The 27705-nt window shown below is 42.4% G+C and overlaps 1 protein-coding gene across 1 annotated transcript in view; it reads left to right on the top strand.

The window, feature by feature from the left end:
* The window catches only part of PTPRN2 (protein tyrosine phosphatase receptor type N2), a 583237-nt gene that overhangs the window by 134722 nt on the left and 420810 nt on the right, over positions 1–27705 (top strand). Inside the window, exons 4-5 of the mRNA XM_033165163.1 lie at positions 23495–23612; positions 25741–25903. Coding sequence (XP_033021054.1) covers positions 23495–23612; positions 25741–25903 — 281 coding nt within the window. The remainder of the gene's footprint in view (positions 1–23494; positions 23613–25740; positions 25904–27705) is intronic.

Genomic DNA, 27705 nt, shown 5'->3' on the forward strand with positions numbered 1-27705 from the left:
AAATAGGATTTTAAATGCTTCTGCGTGCAACTTTCTTTTCCCTCTCATTATGCTTTCATTTTTCATCTCCTTTCCTCATAAATAAAAAAAGCTTATAATCATATCACAAGGACATTATGCCTGGACAGTTTAAATTGTTACCATTTTTCATTTCCTCATATTATACTGGAATAGATTGCAATTTTAATACAAGACTGAACTAGCCATTGCATTATCTTTATTAAGTTTACAATAAAATCTTTAACATAATACTCACCAAGGGCAGGTCTTGCAGAGAAGTAGAAACCTCATTATTTTAACTTTGGTTACCTGAGTTCACTCTGTGCCTCCCTGTTCCTGCAGAACCTGATGCAGTTTTTACCCTCATCCTGAGTCTTTCAAGATGAGCATGTTCTAGATCCCTGTAGACTGTTTGGGTAAATGCAACATAGGAAAATCATAACCTTTTTTTTTTTTAACCTAAAGGAAAAGTATTGAAACCAAAGCTTTCTCACTTCAGTTGCAAGCGACTGAGCAGGTAAATTTATTTTGTCTGTTTACTGGGCATTCTGCCCTTTTAAAGAGCTTCTGGTTATTTTTTTTTTAAGGATTGTGGTTTTTTTTTTTTTAAAAAAAAATTCTGGCTGTTTTGTCTGTGTTTTGAGCCAGACTGTTGAGAAACATTTAGGGCTTGTTCTGGCAGAAAGTCTATTAGAATTCACAACTGAACACCCGGGCTCCACAAGGGCAAAGGAAGCGTCACTTGTCACCGATTTCTGCTGAACGTTTAAGCAGAAGTGACATTTACTAGGGCTTGTTTGGAAGATTTATTAACGCAATATATCCTTGGCAAGAATGGCTGCTTCAGTAAACGTTATGCTCTAACACGTAACCACGAGTTTGAATTGCGGGAGGATTCACTAGCACTTAGTCATCAAAGGGAAAGCAAATATTCAGTGGATGTTTTATTAGGGGTGTGACTTCACTTCTGCTCCATTCCACGTGGATTAGCCTGGCATCTGTTGTACAGAAAGAGTGAATTCACAACACATTAATTGCTGAGTTGCATGGTTTTCTTTTCTTTCGTTTTTTTTTAAAGTAACTTTCATGCAAAGGTAGCCTTTTATCGTCTAGCAAACTGTGTTGCATCTAATAAATGCAGATAGCATGCATAGCTCAAATAAGATAATCAGGACAGAACAATTTTCATGTTTTAAATGTTTTACATTTTCTGTATATTCAAAACAACAGCTAGTTGTATCAGGAATATTTCCATGGTTCTTCCAAGTTCATGTTTCCTGTTCCCTTCCCCTTCCCCTTCCCCTTCCTTTGCTCTCCTTGTATTTTATCTCTTGTGCATTTGATATTTTCCCCCTTTCCACCCTTTGTTTTGTAAGCCTGTTTGTGTGGTTGAATTATATGTTGTAATGCATACTGTTTGCTGATAAACAGGTAGGGTTACCATTGGGGGCAGCGGTGGGGGTGGAGTGGATATCATATATATATTTTTAAACAACTTAATAAATACCGGTAAATTTATAAACAACGCAATCTGACTAATTTGACACTTCAGTTTAGGCGTATTCTGGTTGTGTTCGTTCTTATGAAAGGGAATAAAAGCTCCCCCCCTCCTACCACATAGTATGTGGTTCAGGTATGTTAGGAAATAAATGGCAACCATCCCCCAGCCCATACCCAATTGTCCAGATAAGGTATATAGTACTCAAGGCACTCAAATTATTTTTTGTAGCACAGGCAGAAAACAGCGCAATCACCTCTCCCTTTTCCCGGCAGCCAAACTGCAACCTTAAAAAATAATAATCAAATATCCCTGCATTGCACGGGGTTTGATTAGATGACCCTTGGGGGTCTCTTCCAACTCTATTCTATAACAAAAAAAATTCTGTCCTTTCATGGCACTCAGATTCAGTTGCCTGAAGTAGCTGCCTTATTCTGCCCAATGGCAGGACCAGAACTGACTGGTGTTTCTCTGCCACCTCGAAGTAAATTCAACTTTTTCTGGGACTTCTCTTTTAAAAAGATTAATAATAATAATAATAATAATAATAATAATAATAATAATAGAAAATTAAGGCTGTGCTGAATTTCAGATTTTCATCATGAAATTTGCACTTTTGAAAGTGCATAGTTTCAAACTATTAAACTATTTCCTTCTTGTGGCCGCTATGGTAATGTGTTTTTTTTTTTGGGGGGGGGGGAGTACATTGGCCGTATGCGATCAAATACCACATAGCAAACAGTAAGCCCTGCCTGGGAATATTTAAGTGTAAAATGCTACTTTTCATCAGAGGCAATGGTGATTTTGTATCACTTTCATCAGATGCTTCCACATATGCTAATTTCTAAGGCTAAAACTTCACGTTGCAGGGAAACTCCCCCCACCATTTATTTATTTATTTGTTGAAAGCGAAACCAGCCAAAGCAGGCTGTGAACCAGAGCTGCATAAACATTGGCAAATTGTCCCCTCTAGCTCAAATCAACTTCTCTGTGGCTATTTTTCATCTGCAGGAAAAAAAAATATGGATGAAGATACTGGAGCACTTTTGAAGCTCGTTTCAGAGGTAACTGAGCACCAGCCAAGCCCATTCTGAATGAACCCTAACCCACACTTGTTGAACTTGATGTATGAGTAGGGACAGGCCTGTTGCCCAGGGATGGGTGAACTGTTCAGAACATACAGCATTGCTAACTAGTGTTCTGGGCAGACTCTCTCCTGCCTTCAATTTACACAAACTACACCTTCACAAGTAGAGGCAAAGGGTTTCATTTTGTTTCTTTTTGCTTGTGAAGGGTCTATGTGCGTGCAAAGTTACCTGCACATGCACAGGCGCTTGCTTTTTGCTTCAGCAGCTGCCTAGGGAGGTAGGATGTGTAAGCTGGTTTTTAACCCACTTTTACAAACAAAGGCCATGGCTTTGCTTTTCTCTATTGCTTGTGAAGTGGTTGTGTGTCTAGTGAATGATTTAGCAGGGAGGGCTAAGATAGGGTGGAAGGTGAGCTTTCACTTTGAGTTGAAAGTCAAAGTTTCCGAGTTTGGAGATGCCGGGGGCCTTCTCCATGCATAGCAGATGCTCTACCCATGAGCTTCAGCCTGTTCCATCATTTGATCGTGACTCAATACTTGTGACCATTTCAAGCCACCATCTTTCAAAAATGTCACTTGACTTGACTTTGGAAACAAGCTTGTCACCTGTTGAGTGTTACCTACAAACCAAAATCTAAACACAAATACCTTAGCAAAATATTGTGATTCAGATATGACCCACAATTTAATGAGATAGGACTTATTTGTATGGTGTTGTTGTTCGTTGTTGTTCAGTCGTTCAGTCGTGTCCGACTCTTCGTGACCCCATGGACCAGAGCACGCCAGGCACGCCTATCCTTCACTGCCTCTCGCAGTTTGGCCAAACTATACGGACCTTTGTCGGCAAGGTGATGTCTTTGCTTTTTAAGATGCTGTCTAGGTTTGTCATAGGTTTGTCATAGGTTTGCCAGTTCCTGGAGAAGGAACTGGCAAGCCACTCCAGTATCCCTGCCAAGAAAACTCCATGGACAAAGACAACAGGCATTTGTATGGTAATGTTTTATAAATAACATACCTTGTGGTTTCTTGACTTTTTTACGACTTGGTGCTCCAGTCACCTGCCCACTTTCCAAAAGGCTTTTGCTGAGCCCTTGAGAGGCTTATCACAATCAATATGCCATTTTGACTTCCTCTGAGATGCTACTGAAGTTCCTTTCAGTAGGTGTTTGTTCTGCTAGCAGCAGTATTCTGCTGTGGCGCTTTACTTGCAGTGACATCTGGTGCCTGTTCATTGCATTGCAAGCTTTTTTTGATATGTAACCAACCCCCAACACTTTTATTCCTTTGTAAAACACCAACCAGAGATAGCCAGCAGTATTTATTGCTAATAATTTTTGTGCTGGGACCCAGGTGGCGTTGTGGGTTAAACCACAGAGTCTAGGGCTTGCCGATCAGAAGGTCGACGGTTCGAATCCCTGCGACGGGGTGAGCTCCCGTTGCTCGGTCCCAGCTCCTGCCCACCTAGCAGTTCGAAAGCACATCAAAGTGCAAGTAGATAAATAGGGACCGCTCCGGCGGGAAGGTAAACGGCGTTTCCGTGCGCTGCTCTGGTTCGCCAGAAGCGGCTTTGTCATGCTGGCCACATGACCTGGAAGCTGTCTGTGGACAAACGCCGGCTCCCTTGGCCTATAGAGCGAGATGAGCGCCGCAACCCCAGAGTCGGACACGACTGGACCTAACGGTCAGGGGCCCCTTTACCTTTACCTAATTTTTGTGCTGCACTTAAAATTCAAACTTGTTCATACTGCTGGTAAAATCAAAGGAGTTGTGTTTTTGAGATCGAGGAATCGAAAAGACTAAAATAAAAGAAGGGTAAGAAAAATACATGTATTATGGGTAGGGTTTCATATTATATGTAATGAATTAAGCTTTATTATAAGATTTATAGTAATTAAATTTTTAAGGGCTACTCTGTGATATATACATTACTTTTTTTTATTCCTAACTGATTTTGCACTGCAAACACCAAAGAGGTATGAAAGTATGAAAAAAGTAGACAATCAGTTGACTATTCTACAATGTTCATGTGAGGAATAAAAGTTAATAATTTACTTTAGAAGAGCATTTACATAGGTATTGCTCTACTAGTGTATAAAGTATTGAAATTTAATAGGAAAATCTTTTAAATGTCATATTTCACCATGGATTAGCCCGTTAAACAGCTAATGATATTTCATATTACTCATTCTGTCTAGTGTTACCATTGTAAGAATTCAGAAAAATGAGGTTAAGACTAGCCATATTCAATTTCTATGCTGCAGTTCATTCAAAGATCACTGGGAAGTTCACATCATAAAATTACAGAATAAGAAAACAAAATAAATAACAAAAAAACAAAAGCAAACCAATAACCCCTCTCCCACAAGCACATTTAAAAGGCCATAAATTGTCCATTAGCTGCTTAAACAAATGTTTTTGCTTGACACCTAAAGGTATGTAACGAAGGCACAGGCGCCATGCACCTTTCTATGAAGAGCATTCCAAAAACAGGGAGCCATTGCAGAAAAGGCCAATTCTCGTGTTGCCACCTTCCAAATCTCTCATGGAGGGAACACATGAAGAAGGACTTCCGATGACAACTGCAGGGTCCTGGTCGGTTCATATGGGTAGAGGTGGTCTTTGAGATATTGTGGTCCTGAGCTGTTAAATGTTTTATAGGTCAAAACCAGCACTTTTAATTGGTTCCAGAAACAAACTGGCAGCCAAGTGCAATTAGGCCAGGATTGGTGCAATATGCTCAAACCGTCTTGCCCCGGTGAGCAACCTGCCTGCTGAATTCTGCACCAGAATCTCCAAGAAGAGGAGATTGTCAATTGGTCGGTACAGTAGTTACTTAGATTTTCTGAACTCAGGAAGGAGATTTTCTTAAAGAGTGGACATACTACTTGAGGACTACTTGTCCAGTCCTTGAGCCTTACCAGCTGAAACTCATTCAACACAACAAGACTGGACACTGCTCTGGACACCCCTTGAGATCCATCTGCTGTAACAGCAGAGTCAAGATTCCAGTGGTTGCAAGAGATTTTATCCTCAATGTTCTTTGCAAACAAGTCACAGTCAGCTACCATCAGTTCTGCCACCTTGGGACAGACTGTAAGAAGCTCCACACTACCTGTAAAAGCTCTGCTGGACAGCACAGTGAGGATGCAATGGAGGCAGCAAAGTATATCTTTTTTGCTGCCTTCACTGCCACTAGGTAGGTTTGATTATGAGCCCTCACTAGTGTTTGATTGCATTTGACTGGAGTTTTTTCCACCACTTGTGTTCAAGGAGAGGGAAATGAGGGAAAGCAGCCCATGGTTACATTCTTGTAAAAAGAGATAAAAGAAGATTCCAGCTTTTCTACCACATCAAAAGTATGGTAATAAGATTGTACTTTATAGGCTAGAAGATATCACATTTCCTTGGTATTCAGTCACTATGCAAGAGAACTCTTCATCTGGAATGATGGAAACTAGCATTGTAAGAGCTTTTGAAGCTGTATCTGCAATGTTCATGCCTTTCGAAACAGAGAATTACTGCATTAGTACCTATCTAGACTGTGTTGACGCAGGGCAATCAGCCACTCCAGTTCCTTTGGGGGGGGGGTGGAAATGAAGCCATATTGAGCAATGCCTTGTTTTGTTTTTGCTACTTGGTTTGTTCTGGTGCAGACAGAGGCTGGGGTGATATCCTCCTATGCTAGTCAGGTGGGGAAAGTCATTTAGCTGTGCCCTGAGTTCTCAGTTACCTCCAATAGCTTCCTTTTGCTCTTATAAATCACTAGTGCAAAAGAGAGACACGCCTGTTCAATGTTGATTTTATAGTACAGCAAATGTGCAGTTTCATCTCATTTCGTTGTAGGGAGATCCAGGCGTCCGTGCAGTTTTGTGTCTTTGCTCAGCATTCAGTCGCCAGTATCTTGGAAGTGGAGGGATATACTTTTCCCCAGATGAACATGCCAGATAGTGAATGTTGTGTTGTGCAAGTGTCGGGGCAACTTCTGGGAGTGCCTTTGACATTGCTAGTAAACAGCCTCCCATGTTTGCGTTGTGGAGTAACTCTTTAAATTCTCTGGCAGACATCCTTTTCTGTGTCACTTAAATGTGGGACGGTGCCTATACCACTTTAAAACAAAAATGGAAACAGACACAGTTGGAATCCTCTCCCTTGTAACAAGGCTCAGGTGTTATTAATGGGAGCTAGCATCAAGTCAGACCACTGGTCTATATCTAATTCAGTGTTGTCTATATGGACTGCCAGTGGTTCTTTGGATTTCCATTAGGGGTCTCTCCAAGCCTTACCAGAAGATGCTGAGGATTGAACCAGGGGTTTTCTTTGTGCAGAGCAGTTGCTCTCCTACAGAGGGATGATCCTTCATTATTAATTAACTATTACATAGGAGCCAGACGTGAGAGCTGTAAGCATGTGACAGCAGCCAAACCCTGGGAATGGCTTTGACTGGCCTGCTAAACCAGCTGAGGGTAGCCGATGGGTCTCAAACCCTGAGTTAGGGACTTCCCCTGCATGTGTAAACAGGCTCTACTGGTGGAGCAGACGGGACAAGTACTAGGTCCAGTGGTCAAGAAGGCGGTGTCTTCATGTGCTGTAGAAGGAAGTGAGGGGCAGATGGGGCTCTTCCACCTGGGAAGGTAGCCCACCTAGGAGAAGGAAAAACTCTGATCCTAAACCTTCACTGTGGAATCATCTTCAGGAGAAGAGAAGGCTAAGGAGTAAACTCTACACAAATCTGGAGTAGAGTCCCTAAGACGTTTGGATGGTGCCTTGTACACCTTCTTCCAGCAACTCCTGCAGCCAAGCTGGCGCCAAATGTATTGCTCTGCTCAGCAAGGCTGGGTGTGTGTGTGTGTGTGTTGTCATCTGGGCAGTCCAGGACCTCCTTACACATTGACCAGGCTTGTGCATCATGGAAGGTTGCTTTAGGGCTGCTAACACAGCGGTTTGACTTCAGCCCCAGAGGCACACTCCATTGTCTTTTGAGACAGCCGGATGGCAACATTATGTAGTATTGACTCTGTATAAGAGTTGAAAATGCATGTCTTCTCCCAGTTTACAATCTAAAGAATTATTTCCACATTAAAAAAGAAAAAAGAATGCTCAGTAGCATGGACATTTAACTGCAACATATTAGGAATTCTGGCAGTGAGATTCAGACATCTCATTCACTGTGCCATTAGACCAGAAGATGGAGCCATTATCTTGTTATCCAGTGCTTGGACATCACCACTGCAGCTGGTCAGAAAGAGGTACTACAGCTTGCTAACCCATCAGATGTCAGATGACACCACGGACCAATGGAAATTCAACTCTGGACAAGCTCCTCAGTCTGCTATCAGATTAATTGTCACCAGTGTCGTCCTAGTCAGTGTATTTAAACACCACAAATACATTTCTGCTCACAGAGATTCACAGAAAACAAAGCCGTCTACAACAACCAAATATAATCATAACATAAACTATCTCTGCGGAATAACACGAACCATTTGACAATGAACGGTTCATTTAAAATACACCCCCCAACAGTATTCTATAACTTCACATTTTATACTTAGACCCAGTACTCCAGAAAGCCCCCACACTGCTCTTTTGGCAATGGATCCTTATGGAGGCTCCTTTTCCTGTTACAGGGCTGATATATTATATAGACAATCAGATGGCATATGGAACTGGATTCCAGATTTGCAGCAATGGAACTTTCACCGGGCTCGTCACAGATACTATAGGTGAAAGGAAAGTTGCCTGGCCAGAAATACATAACAACTGTGAAATAAGACCCCCCCCCCCCCACGACATAAAAAGAGTCTGCACCCAGCCACACTCCTATGCGGACAATATAGCTGCAGCCTGCAGAACATGCAGCCATCAGGTTTGAAGTAGGATGGCTGTCATCTATTAATCCCTAACGAAGGCTGCAGAAATGGAAAGAGCACCATACCTGGTTAAAATGCTGCTTGCTGCTCAAGGCTTGCATACCGTGCCAGCCTGATTTGGCTCAAGCACATGATTTGTAAGGGAAGACAGCTGTATTTATTTAAAAAAAGAACTCTAATGTACCAACACAAAGTAGAAGTATCTTTTCTGAACAGTTAATCATAGTGCAACACTATCTAGTTTCTTTTCTGCTGGTCCCATGTCAGGAGTTCATGAGCTTACATTGGTACCTCAGGTTAAGAACTTAATTCATTCCAGAGGTTTGTTCTTGACCTGAAACTGTTCTTAACCTGAGGTACCACTTTAGCTAATGGGGCCTTCTGCTGCCGCCGCTGCCTGATTTCCATTCTCATCCTGAGGTAAAGTTAACAACCCGAGGTACTACTTCCAGGTTAGCGGAGTCTGTAACCTGAAGTGTCTGCAACCCGAGGTGTCTGTAACCTGAGGTACCACTGTATAGATGACTCTCTCTCTCTCTCTCTCTCTGTGTGTGTGTGTGTGTGTTAGAAACGGTTTCAAGGACTTTGATTCTGTTGAAAGATTTGAACGCTACTCATGACTGTGAGAATTCTGTATACTGTTGTCTCTGTTGTTATTATTCCTACTACCGTATATGCCAATTTTTGTCTCAAAGACCTCCAAAGTGCTGAACAACATATTAAGACAAAATATACAATAGACCGCCATAAAGTGCTGTAAATCAATCAGCATCGGAGCAAAGCAATTATAAAGCAGCAAAATCACAACACAGGAGTGCCGAAAACACAGCCTCCCCCCCCCCATTCCTAAGACATTTTTGTCACTCCTAAGATTCAAGCTTAACCTATTTTGATAATTGGCATGCATAATAAATGGGCTGCTTATAGCATTTACATGGATGTAAGTTAGTTTAAAAAATCCCATCAGTAGTGGCAAAACATGACACACACTGTCATCCCATGACAAGTAAATGTACCCCTAAAAAGCATGTTCGTTAACACAATCTATTTTCTCAGGCAGCGTTTGTGCAAGTAGAAACTCAGAAGGCATTTTTTCTGCTACTCATTCGTTTGCAGTGTGTCAGTGCCCTGGGCTAGCACGCATATATAGATCTGCGCAGTACAACAGGAGGCTCCCCGCCCCCTGCGTTCTAAGATAACATTACTTTTTATCACTAGAATGTACTTTCCCCAGATCTCCAGGTGCATAGGAATGGGCTTGGGCAATCAACTATTTTCTGTTTCTCTAGTCAACAACAAATTTTCAGTAATATATTTCAACTGACTATCATCCCCAAGGAGCCAGCTATCGTGTCTCTGTCCACAAACTCCCTCCCTCCTTCCTAGGTCAAGGGATGCTTAGCCCCATAAACAGCACCAGAGGCTTCAGGGACTTCAGCTGTACAGTGGTACCTCTGGTTACGAACTTAATTAGTTCTGGAGGTCCGTTCTTAACCTGAAACCGTTCTTAACCTGAGGTACCACTTTAGCTAATGGGGCCTCCCGCTGCCCCCGCGCCGCCCCCGCCCAATTTCTGTTCTTATCCTGAGGTAAAGTTCTTAATCCGATGTACTACTTCCGGGTCAGCGGAGTCTGTAACCTGAGGTACCACTGTATACCCCTGTTTCCCTCTATCCATGTTTCTTCAAAGGAGCAAACAAGGGAGGTGCTTTTTATTTTACTTTTTTTATTCATTGAATTTGTTCATCGCCTTATCTGGCCCAATTTACAGCCAGCCAACCAACCAACAGCCAACCCCACGACACACAGAGATACATGAAAACCAAGAGGAAAAATAAATACATTAAAAACATCCTGTCCACTTCAAACAGGACACTGATAGTTAAGGGCCAAAGGCCTGGCTATAGAGGACAGTTTTTACCTAGCACCGAAAGATATCCCCAGGGAGGTTTGGCTGGTGCCTTCATTATACACTTTTAGGCCCCAGGCAAAATGTACTTCTTTAGCCAGGCCATGGGCTGATTAACATCTTATACCCCTTTAAAATGTGTTGGGTGTGTGTGTTGCTGTTTCTTTCCCCTTTGTCTTTATAATGTATCTTGTGTTTTTATATTGCAATTTTATGAGCACTGCCCTGAGATATGCAGATGAAAGGCGATATACAAAGTTAATAAATAATAACAAATAATAAATGAAATAAACATATATAATGAGGGCACCAGGCAATAAAGACTTAGTATATTTTGTCAAGTTTACGCTTGCTGTTCCTGAAGATGCCTGGCGTTGTTTCTCAGCTGCATCTGAACGTGCCTGATAGGTTTAGGGCTTGTGCCAAATTTCCATCTTATTTTAATAAAATGTTTGATATGAGCCAATGTCCCCAGTCTTTTTGGTAGACTGGTGCCCACTTCAAAGGCTGCCACTCCAACTGGTGCTAATTGGCTTCATTGCTGGCAGCCTCAGAACACAGAAGGGGGCATGGAGATTGAATTACACCTGCACTTTTTTTTGTATACATCTGCTGTGTTTGTTGTTGTTTCTTGGGCATTATAAAGCAAATTCATGGTGGTGGAAATATGAAGACTATGAAATGGAGTTTTAGAGAAAATAAAAATTAGGACTATATCTATACCGAGGCAATATATAAAAGGATCTTATTCTGTGGTGGCTATTATTATATTATGTACTGCAATGTCATAATGGCTCAAGATTCAGCTTCAGGTTTGTGATTTCATGGCACCTGAACCCACTATTTTTTACCAGTGCACTGAGAGATATGGAGCAGGCTCAACAAACCTGGCTGAGTAACAATTTGGGACCTGGTATAAATGGACATCTTGCTCAAGGAAACCTCTCTCCACCACAAGTCAGGCAATCATTCTATCACCATCAAGAGTCAAGTGACACAAGACAGGCACATAGAATCATAGAGTTGGAAGAGACCACAAGGGCCATCCAGTCCAACCCCCTGCCAAGCGGGAAACACCATCAAAGCATTCCGGACAGATGGCTGTCAAGCCTCCGCTTAAAGACCACACTCCTTGGCAGCAAATTCCACTGTCGAACAGCTCTTACTGTCAGGAAGTTCTTCCTAATGTTTAGGTGGAATCTTCTTTCTTGTAGTTTGAATCCATTGCCCCGTGTCCGCTTCTCTGGAGCAGCAGAAAACAACCTTTCTCCCTCTTCTATATGACATCCTTTTATATATTTGAACATGGCTATCATATCACCCCTTAACCTTCTCTTCTCCAGGCTAAACATACCCAGCTCCCTAAGCCGTTCCTCATAAGGCATCGTTTCCAGACCTTTGACCATTTTGGTTGCCCTCCTCTGGACACGTTCCAGCTTGTCAGTATCCTTCTTGAACTGTGGTGCCCAGAACTGGACACAGTATTCCAGGTGAGGTCTGACCAGAGCGGAATACATGCTCTAGTCCTTGAATGCAGTAGCTCCAACTTCTACTCTTTCTAGACTCATGCTCATTGGTTGCACTTATACTTAGTTATAAAACCTTATCTCCATGTTTCCAGCTGTCCTATTTAATGATGTAGGAAAGGGCTGCCATAGGCTGGTCAGCAGTTGTTGTACCCCTTTCTGTCACTTGCATTTATTTCTTGAAACCAGGGTGAGGAAGCTGTGGCTCTCCAAATGGACTGCAGCTTCTATCATCCCTGCAAATTGCTCATGCTGGCTAGGGCTGATGGAGTTGTAGTCCAACAAAATGCTGACCAAAATCAACATTGGCTGATACTGGTCTGGACAATTCTTCTGGATTCTGAGCCCAGTTCTTTGGCCTGGTGACTAACTGATTCCCCCACTTAGAATACATTACTCACACCTCTCATTTCTATAAAGGTCTGTATTTAATCAAATGAAGTTAAGAATGCTTATTTCCAATCTATTTTTAGTGATACACCGAACACTTTGTGCAGCTTTCCCCAACCTGGACTACATCTCCCATCTGCCACAACTTTGTGCCACAGCTCAGATCAGCTTGATGCACAGCTGATGGTGTTCAGTGGGGAGTTAACTTCTTTAAATAATCTTCAGGCTGCTGATGCTGTTAGATGAAAATGATAAAGAACCCATTCAAACACCTACAGACTGTTCCATTTTATTAATGAAACTCAATGGAAAATGCAGGAGATAGTTGAATGAAAACCAATATAGAAGCCAGAAATTAAGTGTCTACCTAGGGACCAGATGGAGAACTCTCTTGACAAAGTGTTAGTATAACTCAATAAATCAACATTTTCAGAGCGGGCCAAAAGGGACAGGTTGTGCCTTACTTGCCATATAATCAGTTAAACAGAATTTAAAGAAAAGGGAAAAAATGACATTAAACAAGATCACATGATTGGCACAAGACACCAGGAATTCTTCAGAAATAAAAAAGCAACGTGCATTGTGCCTAATACAAGCATCCAACTGTGAGCTGAACTGAGGTGGGCACAGCCCACCTTCAGAGATTCCTGCTTTGATTCTGCATCCCACCCCAGTCCTCTGCCAGCTGTTACTCCCACTTACCTTGGGGAAGAGGAACAAGGTAGCAGCTGGTGAAGGGTTCTAACAGAACTGCTAGGTTGCCTGTGCAGCTGGAAATTGCACACAACATATTTTCTGCTGGGGAATTGCAGGCAGGATCCAAGCCATATGACCCATTCCCTGGAAGGAAATTATATTCTGCAAGTCATTTCCAGCTGAATGGGCAGCTCACCAGTCTTTGCTGGATCCCTGTGTTGGCTTTTGCCCTGTCTCCTGCCCTCAGCGTGTGTTTTGGGCTCGGGAGCTGGGACAGAGTAGGAAAATGTAAGAAAGGCAGGAAAACCAGGACTCCTCAGCCATGTGTGCCAATGGCCATCTAAGGAGCCACCAGAACTATGGCTTGGAATAGTGTCCTGGGCAATGAAGATGCTCCAGGCCTGGATTGGCCTCAATGGCCACTGGGTTATCCAAGGAGGTTTTCTGTTTGCCTGAGCAATAATGCACACTTCCTAGCTCTCATTCCTGAGCATAAGCTGGGCTCCCTACTTGCTGACTCCTCTAACTGCTGCTGTCTACAACTCTGGCACATCCTGAGGTTGGCATTTTGGCTTTCAGGCGTTACATCGAAGACTTGGAGAGCCACCTGCAGAGCCCCCATCAAGGCATTACACATGTTCCATTTTACTATTCAAAGGGTGCAAATGCCCCCCCCTCAACGAAATAAGTGTGCTCAAGCAGGGCACACACTTTCCCCTCGCTTTCCCAAATGAATGCAAAGACATGCTATGCAAAGGTCAGTATTTCGAATTAGGATAATTTTATGCTGAGTGGTAACTCAAGACTGCCGACAAATTGCACAGAAGCCTTCTCTATTACATATTGCATAAAGCTGGCAGATATTATGCCGATGTGACAGGAGAGCTTAAATAAAGCAGCCTGATGGAAACTGGAAGGAACCATTAACAGTAGACGGTAGAATTCCCTATTATCTGCAACTTGGTTATTCAAAACATCTTGTTATCAAGATTGACTTTGTGTCCTGCATGCTAATCCTCTTCCCATGTAATCCTGTGTAAATAGCATTCCTGTTTATCTGAGCAGTTGCCCTCTATGATGGAGGATGGGTAGCTCCCCCATAATTATTATTGTAGCCCTCAGCTTGTGTTGAGGGTTAAAATGAAAGTATTGCTGCTGGAAAATATTAGAAACCATGAGAATTTCGTTTGTTTTGATAGGTGCTAAAATCAGCCACAAGAAAGGCCTTATCTTTGGTGCATAGATAAATATCTAACATAGAAAAGAGATGCCTTTTTTTTTTTAGCAAGTCGTCTATTAAAACATGTGAACCTTATTTGATTTGTTGTCCTTAAGCTCTGAAAATGGGGAATGGGAATGAGAGCGAATGCTCCTTCTCTAGGGAATCTGGGAAGGCAGTCTGCAGAAAGTCACATCTATATGTTGACCTGTTAGTTGTGAAAACAAGAGAAGAAAGCCAATCACATACAATTCCGCAGACATTCTGACAGCTTACAGAGGCATTAGCAATTTGCAGCACACATGACATAGGGGCCGCAAATATCCAAGAATCACACTGAAGAGTTTCCTCACTGAAATAAAATAGTAGGCTGAAGAAGCAGGAGGGCATAGAAAAAAACTTAGAGAAAATGGAACATATCACTAGTCTTAGGGCACAGCTTGAAATGTAGTAAAAAGGAACATGTACTATTTTGTTACAGAAGTAGAAGACACAGCAATGCACTGGTAAATGGCAATACACAATTGTGTTTATTTTTTACTGTGGATTTTGGGTTATGGGATATGGGATATGTGGGCTCAAACAATGCACACAGCAATTAGTTTTCCATTTTATTCATGACATTTTATTCGTAACCCCACTTATTTCATACATGTTTGAAATAAGTGAACTGCTTAATTATTGTAATGCCCCATTGGATTTGTTACTGCGTGTATTTTAATTATGCATTGATTTTATAGTTGTAAACTGCTTCGGAGCTATTTTGGCATATGATCAGTATATAAATGAAATAATAATAGTAACAATAATTTTGTGCGGAAATTGCTTTTTATGGGTAAGGTTCTTGAATGGTGAACTCTTTTAGGAGCTTGGTAAGTCTATCATGTTCCACTATCTTTTAAGGTCACTAATCAGGACCTCTTCAAATAAAAGTGCAAATAAAAGACTAATACTGTAGGCTGGAGACTGATACTTCCTCCATGGCTCATCACATTTCAGCAGCAGACCTACCAGAGAGGAGTAAACAAAGCCCCTCCAGGGCTGGCCCAATACGTCTTGCTATCTGAGGCAAACTAGATCGTGTGCTCTGCCTCAAATTTCTATTTCTGGATCTTAACCCGACTGGTAGTTGAATCTTACTTCAACTCAGTTAATTGGAGAGTATCTTCCACTGTACCGGGGGGGGGGCAGCATGCAAGACTAGGGATTGCAGGCCAGGCTGTGTAGAATACAAAGTTGTTCTTCAGCACCTCTATCCTTGCCCACTCCTGAGTATCTGCTGCCTGAAGCAGCTGACTCACTTTGCCTAATGGTAGGCTACTCCTGCTTCCGTTGCCCAATTTCAGTTCTGGAACAACTAGGGTTAGTTTTACTTGGGCACAGCATTTTTCTCGCCAATGGTACCCAAATCACCATTTGCTAGTATGTTTCTAACCATGGTTGCAAGCTGTGATTTAGAACAATGATTAGCAAAACAACAACAACAACAACAACAACAACAACAACAACAACAAACGCCAGCCTAGCAATAATGCATATTTTGCCCTTAAATGAAATGGGAGGCAGAAATACTTAAGGGGAAGATGGAAAAGATGAAGACAGGAGGCAGTGATGCTCCATAGATGCTCCTTAGATCCTTAGATGCTCTAGAACTTTTTCATCCCAGAAGAGCAATCTTTCACACAGCTACAGCACAGAGAACTAGTCCAGAGAGCCTCTTCCCATCCTTCACTGACATGGTTCACATATCACACTAAGCCAAACTCTGGTTTAGCACAAATGCACATATCTGCTGGCTTCTATAGAGAAGATCACAACTGCTCTCTGGTCATTCTGTTGCTCTGCTGTTCTGAGCTATGCCATGATCTGGCTTAGCACGTTCTTCAAGCCTGGGGTAATGGTTTGGTCTTGTGAACGAACCACAAACCAGCAGGACAAACCTTTGTTGCAGCTCATGGTTAGCTAAACCATGAGCCTGGATTCAGATGGCTTAGAACAGCACAACAACAGAACAACTCGGGAGAGCAATGGGGGCACAGTCCAAGTGGAGCATGTGCCCTCACACATAATAATAATAATAATAATAATAATAATAATAATAATAATAATAATTTATTTAGACCCCACCCATCTGGCTGGGTTTCCCCAGCCACTCTGGGCGGCTTCCAACAAAATTTTAAAATACAAGTCTGTTAAACATTAAAAGCTTCCCTAAACAGGACTGCCTTCAGATGTCTTCTAAAAGTCTGGTAGTTGTTTTTCTCTTTGACATCTGGTGGGAGGGCGTTCCACAGGACGGGTGCCACTACCGAGAAGGCCCTCTGCCTGGTTCCCTGTAACTTGGCTTCTCGCAGCGAGGGAACCGCCAGAAGGCCCTCGGCGCTGGACCTCAGTGTCTGCGTATAATAATAATAATAATAATAATTTATTATTTATACCCCGCCCATCTGGCCGGGTCTCCCCAGCCACTCTGGGCGGCCTCCAACAAATATCAAAATACAATACAGAGTCACAAATTAAAAACTTCCCTAAACAGGGCTGCCTTTAGGTGTTTTCTGAATGTCAGGTAGTTGTTTATTCCCTTGACTTCTGACGGGAGGGCGTTCCACAGGGTGGGCGCCACTACCGAGAAGGCCCTCTGCCTGGTTCCCTGTAGTTTTGCTTCTCGCAGTGAGGGAACCGCCAGAAGGCCCTCGGCGCTGGATCTCAGTGTCCGGGCTGAATGATGGGGGTGGAGACGCTCCTTCAGGTATACAGGACCGAGGCCGTTTAGGGCTTTAAAGGTCAACACCAACACTTTGAATTGTGCTCGGAAACGTACTGGGAGCCAATGCAGATCTCTCGGGACCGGTGTTATGTGGTCCCGGCGGCCACTCCCAGTCACCAGTCTAGCTGCCGCATTCTGGATTAATTGCAGTTTCCGGGTCACCTTCAAAGGTAGCCCCACGTAGAGCGCATTGCAGTAGTCCAAGCGGGAGATAACCAGAGCATGCACCACTCTGACAAGACAGTCTGCGGGCAGGTAGGGTCTCAGCCTGCGTACCAGATGGAGCTGGTAGACAGCCGCCCTGGACACAGAATTAACCTGCGCTTCCATGGACAGCTGTGAGTCCAAAATGACTCCCAGGCTGCGCACCTGGTCCTTCAGGGGCACAGTTACCCCATTCAGGACCAGGGAGTCCCCCACACCCGCCCGCCTCCTGTCCCCCAAAAACAGTACTTCTGTCTTGTCAGGATTCAACCTCAATCTGTTAGCCGCCATCCATCCTCCAACAGCCTCCAGGCACTCACATAGGACCTTCACCGCCTTCACTGGTTCTGATTTAAAAGAGAGGTAGAGCTGGGTGTCATCTGCATATTGATGAACACCCAACCCAAACCCCCTGATGATCTCTCCCAGCGGCTTCATATAGATATTAAAAAGCATGGGGGAGAGGACAGAACCCTGAGGCACCCCACAAGTGAGAGCCCAGGGGTCTGAACACTCATCCCCCACCACCACTTTCTGAACACGGCCCAGGAGGAAAGAGCGGAACCACTGTATAACAGTGCCCCCAGCTCCCAACCCCTCTAGCCGGTCCAGAAGGATGTTATGGTCGATGGTGTCAAAGGCCGCTGAGAGATCCAGCAGAACCAGGAAACAGCTCTCACCTTTGTCCCTAGCCCGCCGGAGATCATCAACCAGCGCGACCAAGGCAGTTTCAGTCCCATGATGAGGCCTGAATCCTGATTGGAAGGGATCCAAATGGTCCGCATCTTCCAGGCGTGCTTGGAGTTGTTCAGCAACCACCCGCTCAATCACCTTGCCCAAGAATGGTAAATTTGAGACTGGGCGATAGTTGGCCATATTGGCCAGGTCTAGAGATGTTTTTTTAAGAAGCGGTTTAATGACCGCCTCTTTCAGCGGGTCTGGAAAGATTCCCTCGCAGAGGGAAGCATTCACCACCGCGCAGAGCCCATCGCCCAGCCCTTCCCGGCTAGCTTTTATAAGCCAGGATGGGCAAGGATCTAGGAGACAGGTGGTCGGTTTCACTCGTCCAAGCAGCCTGTCCACATCCTCGGAGGTAACAGATTGGAATTGATCCCATGAAACATGACTAGACAGGGCTCTAGCACTCTCCCGCCCCGGCCCTGCTCCCACGGTGGAGTCTACCTCCTTCTGAATCTGAGCGACTTTATCTGCAAAAAACTTTGCAAAAGCATTGCAGGAGATCTTGGGGTCCCTACCAGACCCCGGTGACAAAGGTGGTTCTGCTAGGTTGCGAACCACCTGGAAGAGTCTCCTGCTGCTGTTTTCTGCAGATGCAATAGAAACAGCGAAGAAGGTCCTCTTCGCTGTCGCCATTGCCACTTGGTAGGCTCGAAGTTGAGCTCTAGCCCGTGTCCGGTCTGATTCAGAATGAGTTTTCCGCCACCGGCGCTCTAGCCGTCTCAGCGACTGTTTCATCGCCCTCAGCTCCGGGGAAAACCACGGAGCTGTCCGGGCTCCATGCAATCGGAGAGGACGCTTCGGAGCCAGACAGTCAATAGCCCTGGTTAACTCCGCATTCCAGCGGGCCACCAGGGAATCAACTGAAAGGCCATCAACATGGGATAATGCATCCCCTACCACTCTCTGGAAGCCAATTGGATCCATTAAGTAGCGGGGGCGGACCATCTGAATCGGTCCCACCTCCCTGCAGAGGGGAAGGGTCGCAGAGAAGTCCAGTTGCACCAGCGTAGATCGATGGGGGGTGGTATACTGGACCGAGGCCATTTAAGCCTTTAAAGGTCAGCACCAACAGTTTGAACTGTGCTCAGAAACATACTGGGAGCCAATGTAGGTCTTTCAAGATGTGGTTATGTGGTCTCGGCGGCTGTTCCCTATCACCAGTCTAGCTGCCGCATTCTGGATTAGTTGTAGTTTCCCTGCTAAATCACTGTTTGACTAAGTGTGACAAGCAGACCAAGCCTCTGTGTGCCCTTCCGAACTTGGCACATGTGCATCTATAAAACTTGTCTAGCTCAATTTCTACAAACAATTTTTCAGATGGAAAACTGATCACAGCATGACTTTTCGTCGTGTAACAGCAGAGCTTAAGACCTTTGATATGATTATGCCATCCTGCATAGTCATGCTTTTCATTATTCTTCCAATCCTATATTAATCTCATTTCAATCATTCTATTGTCTTTTGTTGTTTCTCTGAAATGTTAATCCCCCCTAAACATGTTACATTACAAAAGATTGATATCTAGAATATTGTGGAAATGTGATCATGTTTTAAGATGTGAAACATTTTCTAAGCGCCAGTCTGAACATAAGGTATTTGTTCACTACCACCTCAAAATGGAGAGATTCAAAGTGCTCCCCCAAATGCACTAGGGTGTTTCTAGGCCAGCCAGAAACCACTGATTTGGTGCACACATAGTCCAAGATGCTCAGAATGCTAGGAAAGTCTGAATGAGAGACATGTGTAAGTCTCTCCTTTGAAACCTGGCAGTAAATGTACCTCAAAATAATGAAGATACACCCAGAAAGCTGAAATTTGGTATACCTGCGACTCAAGGCACATTGAGGATTCAGTCTGAAAATGGGAGCTTTATGCATATTAAAGTCCAAACTAGAAGCATAACATTTACCTTACTAATATTGACCAGCATTCTACTACAAAGGGCACCAGGACTGATACAGTGGTAACTCTGGTTACAAAATCAATTCGTTCCGGAGGTCCATTCTTAAGCTGAAACCGTTCTTATCCGAGGCGTGCTTTTGCTAATGGGGCCTCCGGCGCACGATTTTCGTTCGCATCCTGGGGCAAAGTTCGCAACCAGGAGCAGCTACTTCCGGGTTAGCGGAGCTCGTAACCTGAAGCGTTCGTAACCAGAAGCGTTTGTAAACAAAGGTACCACTGTACAGAGAGAAATGTTGGGCTGCAGTAATACAATTTTCCCTCTTCATGTTTGCTTTGGGCTTGGATTTGGAGGAAGAGGGAGAGAGAGAGAAATTATGTGTAGTTGCTGGGCATGCCAAGGTGCTTGCAGAATTCATACTTAATTTCCTAGTGAGGTGTGTGTGTGTTTGTGTGTGTGTGTGTGTGTGCGTGCGCGCACATGCACGCACACACTTCTCAAAAACAATTCTCTTTCTCAAAATGGTCTTCCTTTCCCCAGCATCACTACTTAAATCATGCAGCATTTCAGTTTATATTTTTGTTGGCTGCAAGTGATAACTTGTCATCTCCATTGTGTTAACTAGATCCCTCAATGGAAGAATGTGGTTCTGCATTGCCCATCTGTGGGAATTCCCAGTTGGAAATATGTACAGTGTAGGCAGAGCTCCAGCAGGGATAGATAATTGGTAGTTGTGTGTCCCACCATACAGTTCCACATTAGTGACATGGAAATAATATGTGTACAACGGAACGACTGTGATCCTGCTCAGCCATCGGTGTTAAATTGTTATAATTGAGTTGTGGGCCAGAAGCAAGCCAGTAGGTGTGGCAGCATAGACAAAAGGGACAGGAAATTGCCTAGTAGCGTCATTTGCTGTTTCTCTGTCTTAATTTTGATTGCGATTGTCAGCTTGGTATTAGTGCTGTTGTGTGAGCTGTTTTATTGCGGACCATGTGGGTGAGATCCCCCCCCCTTTCCAAAATGAAACAGTGAAAGGATGCAGTTGATTGTTTTAGGCATTACTAGTTACCGTATATTTTCAATGAAACTTTTTCCATGTAACGTTTTGAATAGTAGGCTATAAAGAACCAGTGCGTTTAGAAACAAGTTTATAAATCAGTGTAAAAGTAATCCTTTTAAAAGTAATAACCTGATTTGTGGCAATTAAAATCATTATCACTTGTTAGTTTACGAATCACCTTTTGAACATGTTTTGAGGCGAATTGCAAACGTTATCGTAAAAGCAGCTAAAAATAGTTTTTAAACCAGTACGAACGTTTTGACATGAACAGCTTTTCATCCACCTGGAAAGACTTGCAGAAGCAAAAATATATTCTATTTCACCCCCTGAACCTACAATACAGATGTGCACTTTTAAAAAGCTGCTTTATCAAGCCTCACCTTGAAATACTTTTACGTAGATTTTTGACTCCTGTAGACATTTTGGATTGGGGCGAGCAGCTTAATGCAAGAGGCCAGCCAGTCTGGCATAGTGACGGATTGTTAGGAAGGTCTGCACCAGATATTTTTTTAACCAGAAAGCTATGGATGAGGCACTGTCTCCCTGCCTAACCTGCCTCTTAGAACTGTTAAAATATGAACAAATATGCACAAAACTCACCTCTTCAAAGGAAGAGCAGGATAAAAAAAACCTGAAGATTTTTTTTTTAGCATTTTCAAATATTAAATATTAATCCTGGAGATACAATGCTAAAGATACTGTAGCTCCAAAAGCCATTCCAATATGCTCACAGTGACTTGTCCCCAAACACAGCATTTTAAAAGGAATTATGCATTAACACTTTAATCTGAAACACATTTTCTAGAAAGTAAATTAGGGGTGTCTGATTTTTCAATTTGTTTAAAAATCACATTCATTTCAGTTTATGTTTTAAAACATAATCACATTAATTTCCCTTCATTTTAATTGTACTCATTTTCATTTTATCTTTCTTTTTCTTCTTCCTTTTTATTTTAATGGATACCCAACCTGTCTTTTGCTACTCTTCTCCTGCTTGTACATTTGGTGTTTTCCATCTCGTGGCATTGAAATCTCAGGCACTCTATCACCTGCTTTCCCAGAACATCAGATTTGCCATTGGACAAAGACTCCTAGACTCATAGACCCAAAATCTGAGGAAATGATTCCAATGTAAAACTAATTTGGAAATGAAAAATTATTTTCCATATTCATTTTGAATATGAACATGGAACGCCCTAACAACAGATGTCAAGGAAATAAACAACTATCTGAATTTTAGAAGACATCTGAAGGCATCCCTGTATCGGGAAATTTTTAATGTCTAACGTTTTACAATTATTTATGTGCTATAAGTCGCCCAGAGTGGCTGAGGAAACCCAGCTAGATGGATGGGGTATTATTATTATTATTATCATTATTATTATGTTGAATGAATTTGGATGCATTCATATGGTTTTAGATTAAACTCATGCCCCTAAAATAAACCTCCATTGATTTTAGTGCTTGTTTATTCCCTGAATTTCTGCACATGCTCCTTACGCTATGAAACTACCATGTGATGGTCTAGCACATGTAGAATTGTCTTTTGATCAAATAGAAACATTTCCCAATGAATAGGATGCATTCCCAAGTGATTTGGGATGCACCTGAAGTTCAATTAAAAGTGATTGGTGGCAGTTTTAATACAGTAATAATTGTTATCATAGATGTGTTCTCAACTCAACAATATCTGTATTAATGGATAGTATTTCAGTAGGTGGACTTAGGTTGGGGAAGCTGAGTGTCAATATTTGCCAGGATGTGATACGTAGATACTGAATAATTACATATAACTCCAGGTGGTAAGCCTACATAAATTAAAAGTGTTAATCATAACATTTACAAATCTAAGAATTATTCTTGGAGTTGTATAATTATTGTGTGATCAGTAGTGCATGTAATTAATGCATAATTGCACGGAATTTGCTTTTACAGTGATACCTTGTCCTTGTTTAAAGGTCTCTGTTGCAACAGTTGAGTGTAAATAAAACATGAATTGGTCTTCATATATAATATTCCACTGTCCATTAGAATAATTAGCACTAGATCAGTGTTATTCATACCTACCTTTTCCTGAGCAGGTCACAGAAAAGGTTTATGGAAAATATATTGTGAGATTGGTGAGATAGTAGTCATCCTTGAAAAGCCACTTTCCATTATATGCTACAATTTAGTTTTGAAGCTTGGCGTGACTTGTATTTTTGACTCACTTATTGTCAAACACCTCTTCTTTGTAACAAAGCAGTAAGTAGGCTACTGTTTCTACAGTAAAGCTGGTTTACAGGTCCTTGGTGACTAAGAAACACTAAAATTCTAAGACTAATCTCCCTTTTAAATCTCATCGCAACACCCACTGTCTTCTTAGAAGAAAGCGTTTTAAAAGACTTCAGTATTTCATGAGAAAGGTCTGATTACCACAGTGATTTTGCAGGGAAAGGAAATCTGCAGCTGTCCTATCAGGCTGTAAACGAGTAGAAAGTTTGTTTAAAATCTTGCAGAAGTTGAAATTTCTGTTCATTATAATTGCTTTCATAACACAAGATTGAAATGTCCCATTTTGTTTTGTTTTTGCTCTGTCAAAGTGCTGAGTTTCTAAAACTGTATTCTGCACAACTATTTTCCAGGTTTTACCTGGCAAGATGATTATACACAGCATGTTATTGCCCGTGAAGTCTCATATCTCCATAAGATTCATGATTGGCACCCTGAGGCATTCTCATCAGAAGAGCCTGATGCACAGAGGTAAATACCCAGGCACTTTATGGATCATAATGTTTTATGTTCTCGGTTATGGGAGATGAAAATCTTATTTATTTATTTATTTATTTATTTATAAAAACCTGGTATGTTTGGCTCACATTACAAGTTCAGGATCTCCCTTGTACTGGCGGGGCAGTGCGGAGCAGAGATCTTATTGGCACATGTGGTGGAGTTGCACCAAAGTTCATGAATTTTGGAAACAAGTGAATACAGAAATCTGTACACTTACAGGTGAAAACGTGATCCTGGATCCTTCACTATGTATTTTGTCTGTTTTTGATAAAGGTAGGGCAGATCTTATATGTAAACAATTAATTGTAGATCTAGTTGCTGCTCAATTAGTGATTGCTCAGGTCTAGAAAGAAGCTTCATGCTATACGTAAGCAACTGGTTCAAGAAAGTTAATGTGTTTTTCCATCTATAAGACGGCCCCTATTTTTATTAACCCAGAATTAAGAAAATGAACTGTGCACTATCCGTGTATAAGACGACCTCTTATTTTAAACTTCAAAAATTTAGGGAAAAATATAGTCTTATACACGGAAAAATATGGTGTGTTCATTCCTATCTCAGAGAAACTGACATGTAATAGTCACACGAGTGGCACATTCCTTCAAAATATGATTTTATTTGGCAGCATCTATAAACAGGCATTTCCTTCATTGTACAAGGTAAGTTAATGGTTATTATGACCAAAGAGAACCTATACTTGGCCCAAAGTCTTACTATTAAAAGTGATGGAGACACTTCTAGCTCAACCTGTTCTTAATCCTTCCTGGAAAGTCAAGACCCTCTTGTTCTGTTAGTTGCTGATAAAGGGAAACCTGTCAATCATGGGGCAAAAGAGATGTAATCATATTGGGATCAACAAAAGATTGAATTGAAGGGACGTTTGATCAGGATAAATGTACACATTTTCTCTTTATCTGTCACCCACTATCTGGTAACTTCTAGGTTAGATTACTGCAATGCATTATACGTGGGGCTGCCTCTGAAGACGGTTCAGAAACTTAAGCTGGTGCAGAATTTGGCAGCCAGGCCAAATTCCCGCCAGGAATTTTAGAATGCTCCAGATAGTTGAGGGACTTTGTTTTTAATATTTGAAGGACAGTGTTAACCATTCCTCCATCCCAGGCAACTCAGGCATCCATACAAATACTAAATGGCTGAAGCTCAGAACCCTAATAGATCCTATCCGTTAATGGATTCCAAATGGAAGAAAGCTTCAGCTAAAAACGGGGGGGGGGGGGCACACCTCTAAAATGACCAATTAAGTATTTCCTCTTCTGGCAATAACAAGGGGCATGGAATCTATCATCTGCAATGCTCCTATCACCAAGGATATTTTGAGATCTTAAGTCGTATAGAGTAGTTTTAGGTAGCTGATAGAGAGAATCGAGTCTGTTTCCTAAAGGAGGGAGAAGTACAGCACAGCAAATCCAGAATTACGGTAATAAAAAACCATGAACTTATGACACTTGTAGAAATTCTGGTCACAGGCAAGAAGGAAGCCAGTATTCACTCCCAACGCTACTACTTTTTATGGTTTGTCAAATAACTTGTCATATTGAAGATTATTATTATTAAGTAAAAATAAAAACAACGGGCTTGTTTTGTTCTTCCACAGCTCTTTGATCCAGTGGAAGCTTCTGTTAGTGGACAGGCAGAGAGGGAGTTTTTGCTGATTCCACTTTCCCTCTGATGCTCCTGCACCCCTCCCAGATCTGTTCAAGAGGATTGAGGACCCCTTGTAACAGCATGGAGGGAGGTGCTACAGATTGCAGGAGTAAGAAGGAATCTGTGAAAATCACACCCTCCTTTCAGTTCATGGAAATCTCTGTTGGATCAAAGAGCTTTCTGTCAGCAGAGGGACCCAGTTTGATCGAAACCCATTCTTATTAACCATTTCTGAATATATCTTATTGAGCTTGTGTCTTTTTACTGAAACATTGATATTTCAAAATATTCTAGTGTATTTCACCTCTCAAAAGTATTAGTTATATGCTGCTGGGGACTATGTACTTAATATTCAAAGGTGTGGGCTAATTTCTGAGTCCACTGCTTGTTTTATAATGTGAATAACGTTGTTTAACATTATTTCAACTTGCAGGTCCACAAAGCAGAAAGCTGATAGCAACAGGAATTTAGGTCTGGAAAAGGATGTGAACTTTGCCAGGTCTCCTCAGCAATACCTTGCCTATTTGGACATTCTCTCCCAGTCTGAAATTCCAAATTTATATTCAAAGATAAGGGGCAACAAAGCCTCTCTTAAGGTAAGGTGGTTGTTGTTGTTTCCTCCTGTTCTTCCTTCAAACATTTTTTTTTCTTTTTCTTTGCTGTTAGATTTTGCCATTTTTGTGATATTCTTCCTGGGAGGCTGGCCCGGGGGGTGTTTGCAATCTCACAGCAGTCATTAGTTTTCTGGCCAATGGCTAGAATGTTAATGCAAAACAGTGGCACTGATTCTCCTTCTATGATTGCTCTGCCCCACCAGACTGACCACTGCTGGTTAAAATTGAAGAACAGGCTGTAATGATCTCTGGCAGGCAAGCAAGCCCCGATAAGAAATAAGGACTCTCTGGCAGTTTTATGTACGTTTATTTACAGAAAAACACATCCAGAGCAAGGCTTCTCACCTGCTCGCATTGATGATAGTTGGTCAATCTGAATCTTCACCCCTCCCACAGTAGGAAGGATGCCAAACTTCTACCTTTCCCCTCTTGCCCTTCCATTGCCCTCTGATCTTATCAAGTCTCCTAGAACAGGGACTGAGAGGCTAGCCTCCGCCCTCCCCACTTCCACTTGACACAGTCTCAGACCTCTGCTTATCTGCTGATTGCCTAGCAACGCTCTGGCTACCTTCCAACTCTCCCTCTCCTTGAGAGCTAACAGAGTCTTCCCCAGGGAAGGGGGTCAAACTGCCCTTTCTTGACTCTGTCACCCAGCTATCATCTGCAGAGTCGGTTCCTCATTCACTTAGCTCAATTTCTGAGTCTGACTCTTCCCCTGCACTCTGGGGGGCCACGTTCCTGTCACAGGGTGCCTCTGAGCACATTCTAAGTCTGGAAATTTGTTTTCTAGGCCAGAACTGAACTGAGCTCACAATCATTTCACATAAAAGTCCATCCCTTTTAGCTTTCTTCATTTCAGCAGCCTCGGTTAGGTGGGAAAAGACACTTTGTTGTTGCTAAACAATTAGGAGCCAGAAACTTTTGTTGATCTACTGCAAATAACCCAGGCATCTAGCAGAAGACCCTGACCTATTTACCTGACCTAACTTCTACACCTCTGGTGTATGACTATTTAGCAGCTACCCTGTATGTAGAGGAGCGTTGATAACATTTTGTTAAGTGTTTCGAAGACAAAGTGCTATGGCAAGCCTAAGTATGGTAAGTACTAGCTTAGGGCACTGATTAAAAGTGCCACGTAATTAACAAGCAGCAGTTCTCTAGGTGGTGTTCAACTGTAATAGCTTACTTTACATTTTTACAGGATACCACCTGGCTAAATTAGTAGTAGGGTCTTGAGAGGTGATAAATGGCTGAAATTTGAAGCTCCCCCTTTCCTCTCCAGAAAACGAACTGAGCATAACCCACCCTCTGACATGGATTATAATCAGTTGCTTAATAGGTATGGCTGGACAAAAAAGTTCTTTTTCAACTTTCTACTGAAAGGAATTTTGATGACAATGGGGTGCCATTTTTCATAACCTTGCAGATAAGTAAAATAAAAATAAAAATTGACTAGCGTATACTTTTTTCTATTCTTTTCATCATCTATAGCATTTAACCTGTGGTGGGTTGTTCACACCTACATTTCAGTGGTTGATACTACAGTGAACAGTGAGCATTCATGTTGTGGGTTTTGGGGAAGGTCAGTCTCCATGATGCCCTGAGCCCCTTCCAGTTTTTGTGTTCCTATATCTGTTGTGGTAGAAAGTATGAGAGCAAGCTTGCTAAACCAGTTCTTCTGTCTAGGCAATGGTTGCGGTTGAATAGTGAGAGGAGCAAAACCAGGAGTATTTTAAGGGTGTTTAGAAGGATGTAACCAAGTGTTACTTGCCCAAAGATGAAGG

The sequence above is a fragment of the Lacerta agilis genome, chromosome 12 (genome assembly GCF_009819535.1).
Source record: "Lacerta agilis isolate rLacAgi1 chromosome 12, rLacAgi1.pri, whole genome shotgun sequence".
NCBI classification, from domain to species: Eukaryota; Metazoa; Chordata; class Lepidosauria; order Squamata; family Lacertidae; genus Lacerta; species Lacerta agilis.